General features: G+C 39.5%; 1 protein-coding gene across 1 annotated transcript; it reads right to left on the reverse strand.

Annotated features, from left to right (window-relative positions):
• Positions 1-220: 220 nt before the first annotated feature.
• Positions 221-3104, reverse strand: LOC124855039 (coagulation factor XI-like). Its single transcript, XM_047344242.1, has 6 exons — positions 2976-3104; positions 2604-2835; positions 1977-2133; positions 1108-1217; positions 831-1006; positions 221-292 (listed from the first exon to the last, which is right to left on the reverse strand). Exons 2-6 carry the CDS (start codon positions 2668-2670, stop codon positions 221-223), a joined length of 582 nt encoding a protein of 193 aa, XP_047200198.1. The 5' UTR covers positions 2671-2835; positions 2976-3104.
• Positions 3105-5738: the final 2634 nt, after the last annotated feature.

The following is a 5738-nucleotide window of genomic DNA, read 5'->3' on the forward strand; positions in this document are numbered from 1 at the left end:
ACCGTCAAGAAACTGTTCCAGGAACAACAAACAAGGTGATATATATAGACAATCAATATATGCACTTACTTTACACATTCTAATGTTGAAGGTTTTTCTGTTTGCCACATGAGAAGTTAAAGTTTATTTAAGTGCTTGTTTCACACTAACTCGTATAAGAGAAATATGTACAGCGTGGTTTATCTCTGTTTCGATGGCTATAAAGCCCTACCCCTTAGCCCTACCCCTTAGCCCCAACAGGTATTGGGACAGCATACCCCGACACATGAACGTGCAACAGGAAGGGGAAGGGCTAAGGGGCGAAATGGGATTGGGCCTAAGAGTCTGCTTCTTTAAATGGACAACATGTAACTTCGGCCACTAGGGGTCTCTCAATCAAAACAAAAACAAAAGATCTTGTTTGATGACTCCATGAAGCAGCATAGGATCATGGGAATGGTTGTCTTCACCACCATTGCCAAAGAAAATCTACCTGACGTGACTGATACGCAAAATAATGGATGAGGTCATGTGATAAATTTGTATTCACGTCAAGCACCAAACAGCAAAGACTACTTGTGACCATTACGAGTGACCAATACAGACTGAGTAAGGTTTTTCCTTTGTTAAACATTGTTTGCTCTGGACATTATAGCAGGGACGGGTAAAGCAGGTATGACGCAATTAGAAGGCGACCAAACGATATGTTGCATATCATAACCCTCACTCACACATGCCCAAAAAGGTTAGTGTCCTCCCTCTACATCCCTCCACTGAGGTTTATCTCAACCAATGACATAAACTCTGCCTTCAAAGGAGGAACATTTAAATTAAATGAAACATTACGTTACCCAGTTATACCTTATGGTCTCTGGTGTGAAGACGCCATTTACAAAAGTAAAAAACCGACAGTGACGGTCCTGCGTGCAGACCCTCTGACACTCTTCATCACTGGACGTGAACAACGATTTGTAGTTTGGCCCCAGGAAGTCCATGTTCTGGTACAGCTGAGACCGATCAGGTTGTTCTGCCCAGGTGAGAAGACAAAGAGAGTTAAGGAGAGCGTGCCCATACATCACAAATATATAAACTGTTTTTTAGAATGATGTAAAATGTTTGTGAGCTTACGCAGCTCTGAGGTGCAGTTTTTGAGAGAAAAGCCCGAAGTGACACGTTGTAGTGGAGTCTGGACGTTGGGCTTTAGAGAGGGAGTGGACTTGATGTAGCAGTAGAAGTTCCTGCAGAGAGAAGCATGCATCCATTACCTATAACGTTGAGGGTTGGATGTGGTTAGCTGGAGCTGATGCCAGCATCACATTCACACCTATGGACAATTTAATCTCACCCCAATCTGTATGTTTTTTGGACTGTGGGAGGAAGCCAGAGTACTCAGAGAAAACTGACTAGGACATGAGGAGAAGCAATTTACTTATCAAACATTTTTATGGGTGTGACATGTTCTGGTGTGTGACAGGGCCTGATAACAAATATATGAAAAAACGATGTAAAGAAATCGTTGAGAATTGGTCACGATTGGTCTCAGTGGCCGACGTAGGATTTTTGAAAATCAGGGGCGATAAAGGGGCCACAATTTACACAGAGGGGCTAATGTCCAACATCCATGCACAATTCCTGATTCAGTAAGGTGCACATTTAAGTCATTCCTTGTTTACTGTTAGCTCTACAGCTTTGAGCAAAGCCACATATCATTGAATATATGACGTCTTCAAATACACTGTTAATTAAAAAAAGATTACAAAATAAAAATTATTTAAAAGAAATCGGCATATTTATTGTTATTATTATTTGTAGTTTGTTTAAAAGAAAAATACTGACAAGAGAGGGGCACTTCAGGGGTCGATCAGATTTCCGCTGGGGTCAGTGCCCCCCTGGCTGCAGCCTTGATCTGACCCTGCTTTGGCTGTATTCATCTTTAAAACATTACAGGGCTTCAATGGATTGTATCATGAGTTATGTGATGCGTCAGTGTTAGATACCTCTTATCTCTGGTCCAGTCATGTCGAACAAAGGTAAAGAAGAGACAGGAGGGGTGCTCGGTGCACAGCTGCTGACAGTGCCTTGCATCCGGAGAGTAGAGAAATGTTATATCTGATCCTGGGAAATCCACATTCTCGATTAACTCTTGAGCGCATTCTGAAGAAATGGGAAAAACAAACAAACACAATTAAATGTACACATAAACACAGATTAAACAGATTTGACTACATATGTGGTAAAAAAAAAGGCTGTCAAAACAGTGGCCACAGTCTCGTCAAGTAGTGTATGTGTTAACGTGACTAAAGCAGAGGCTGCAGAAAGAGAGCAGAGCCAATAAAATCAAACAGGTTCACATCTTGAGGGACGGGGTCAGACTCCCCCTGCTGGCCAAAGCACAGACATACTACTCTAACAAGTATTACATAATAACCAGATGTAAGTGTCACCTATCTACACATGTTGCAAAACGTCAGAGACTCAGTTCATCATTGATATTTGTTGGATTCATAATGGGTGAATGATACATTTCTTCATAAATGAGTGTGTAAAACAGTTCAGAGTCAGTGTGTGTGGTTTGTGATGGTCAACAAACACTGTGTCCAGTCTCAGTGTTTTGTTATACATACTGTTATCCATCTGGCAGAAGTGCACCGGTATCCCAGATGTGACTCCCACTTTGGCTCTGGTCCCCATTAAAGATGGATTTCCCTTCAAGTTACATTGGAAGTTATCACTGCATAAAAAAATAATCAATAGAAATATGTCACAGCTGCTGACAGTGCCTTGGATCCGGAGAGTAGAGAAATGTTATATCTGATCCCGAGAAATCCACATTCTCGATTAACTCTTGAGCGCATTCTGAAGAAATGGGAAAAACAAACAAACACAATTAAATGTACACATAAACACAGATTAAACAGATTTGACTACATATGTGGTAAAAAAAAAAAGGCCGTCAAAACTGTGGCCACAGTCTCGTCAAGTAGTGTATGTGTTACCTTGACTAACGCAGAGGCTGCAGAAAGAGAGCAGACCCAGTAAAATCAAACAGGTTCACATCTTCTTGTTTTCACCACAGAGGAAAATAAGATCACTGAAAAGCAACTGCAGTAAAAGGAGGTGTCTCTGCAACTGCACACAGGCCAAAGGGCCGTTGCAACATTTATACATCCGATCTATTTGTACAACTTAGTGTTGACACAATCATTGGTTGGTTGACAATGATACAGCCCCTTAATGTGCAATAACCAAGAAAAACTGAAATAAAAAACTCATGCACAATATTGTATCATATACCTTCAAATTTTAATGTCCTATTTTCAGGGAATGCATGATTTACCACATGCTCTTCATATATGGATTTAAATTTGACTTTGGTTTAAAGGCACTTTAAAAATCTGTGTCAAATCAATTTTTAAGTTAATCCCATGAAAACTTTAAATAACACAGCACGGTCCTGTGCAGGGACATGCACACACATTTTGGGGAGCAGGGGCTAAAGTGAGAAAAAGTTAAATATAGTATCACATCTCTGACTAGCTTAACAATTTATTTTAATACCCTCACACAATTGTGAAATACTCAAGAGTAGTAATATGATTAGTGATTAGATGAGGAGCCTGCAATCAAAATGATGCAGTTTAAGGCAGGACACTACAGGCAAAAACATTGTTTTTTCTTGTACTTAATTAATTTTGCTTTCATGTCATCTTCTTTCACTCTAATGGAAAGAAAACGTGACAAAATACACATTTAGTTGGTGTTTGTTTGACACTCGGTCTGTTTGCTAGCAAGACACAAGTAAACTATATTTGTGTTTGTATTTAGGCTAATTAGCTGTAAACCTGAGGAACTGGTAGATTAGTTCATCAGCACTCAGCTCCACACAAGCAAAGAAGAAACAGTACAACTGGAACAGGAGCTGGGAGGTGCTGCCTGTCTGACATGACTGATGACTGTGTGCTCACTAGTGCACCTTCACCAGCCTTAGGATTCAGCAGTCAACGATTTGAATGCACAACAATGCATTTCAATGTATCACATCTACAATTTCCTATATTACTGCACATGGCTGGATTTTCATCAGTTAATATCAGTTAATAAAATCAGTCAGACAAACATGAACTCTGTTTTTATTTAGAAAGTGCTTTAAAAAGACTGTTTCTGTTATTAAAAGGTGTTCTGTAATTTACAAAATAAGGTTTTCAATTCATAAATCAGACTACAACAGTAAGTGTATGACAGTGGTCAGTGCTCTCCACACTGATTTATGTGTTTTTTTCAAGTTTCTCCAAGTTTTAGCAGGACAGTCGGCCAATGTAGGAGTAATGTCCCGAGTTACAGTACGGAGTCTCTCAGCCCCACCCAGCGAGAAGAGTGCGAATTCATGATGACATCTTCGGAGAGGAAGTACGAAACGCGACGTTTCAATAACATACTTCTTAGAATAGACTGAGTGAAAAAGCCCAGAGTGACTGTTTTCATACTTTGAGGGTCCCTACTGACACCCTTCAAAAACCAAAAAGAAGACTATCAGACCCCCCCAACTCAAAACAAAAAACACAAACATTTCACGAGTGCTGCTGCCACTCAGATGGCAGAGAGACTCTCCAGCTTTCCTTAAATACCCCTCCACATATCACACTCATCACACTCAGCTGAGAGGAGAGAGAGAGTGAGGAAAAGGAGGAGGAAACAACTAAAGCACGTAACAAAAGGAGAAAATGCAGGGACACCGAATTATTTAACCTAAAACCAGTGGATCCAAAGATCAAACTGATTGCATTTTGTTCTCTTCAACCTCTGAATAGAATTTGAAAATTGAATGTCATTGAATAGGTGTCAGATAAAAAATCATATCCTGCAGACTTGCACACACAGAGATGCATGAATGAATCACGAGCTATGTTTTTAGGAAACATAAGAACATGGTAAAATTACATTTAAAATACTTTTTTTTAAAGACTTTTACTGAACTTGCTTCTCTGATGTCTATCAGTCGTCTATTCCACAACTTGGGAGGATAATTTACAAAAGCTGCGTCTCCAATTTTCTTTCAGCTGTTGTTGGGAACCTCTAATAGACTTGCTGCAGATGATCTCAGTGTTCTAGAGGGAATATAGCTAACAGAGTTATTTTTCTTCTGGGGTTAGGAGTCACGGATGCTAACAATGATAGGTTTCATAGCCTTGTGCCAGAAGATACAAAAATATTAATAAAAATGTCCAAAAAGTGAAACTGTCAGGCATTTGCAACATTTATCATGAATAATTAATACAAGCAGAAATGTTAGGTATCTTATAATATCATTGAATGGTTGTATTAGAATATCTTGTTGCAGAGACACATTTTAATACCATTGCTCATCTCACTGATACTTTATCTCTCTGCAATAAGAAGTAGAGCTCTGTGAATACTGACTTTCAAATAAATGAAGCAGGATGAAAACTTATTTCATTGTCAGTTTTATTTTTATTTTATTTTTCATGTTACAACACAAAAACAATCATCTGTGTTTTAAATGGCAAACAACTGATCATGTGAGGATGAACCAACAGTCCAGAGAGAGGCATGAAGTGTGGGTGTGAAGTCAGATGTGATGTTGCAGCCTGAATGAGGATAAGGAAAGTGTGTGTGTGTGTGTGTGTGTGTGTGTGTGTGTGTGTGTGTGTGTGTGTGTGTGTGTGTGTGTGTGTGTGTGTGTGTGTGTGTGTGTGTGTGTGTGTGTGTGTGTGTGTGTGTGTGTGTCTACACACAGTTCT

The sequence above is a fragment of the Hippoglossus stenolepis genome, chromosome 17 (genome assembly GCF_022539355.2).
Source record: "Hippoglossus stenolepis isolate QCI-W04-F060 chromosome 17, HSTE1.2, whole genome shotgun sequence".
Taxonomy (NCBI): Eukaryota; Metazoa; Chordata; class Actinopteri; order Pleuronectiformes; family Pleuronectidae; genus Hippoglossus; species Hippoglossus stenolepis.

Coding starts and splice junctions, on each gene's coding strand:
- LOC124855039 (XM_047344242.1), bottom strand. CDS start 2,670: ATGGGGACCAGAGCCAAAGTGGGAGTCACATCTGGGATACCGGTGCAC. Junction 1,218..1,976: donor GACTGGACCAGAGATAAGAG/GTATCTAACACT, acceptor TTCTCTCTGCAG/GAACTTCTACTGCTACATCA. Junction 293..830: donor AGACCATAAGGTATAACTGG/GTAACGTAATGT, acceptor TTCGCCCCTTAG/CCCTTCCCCTTCCTGTTGCA.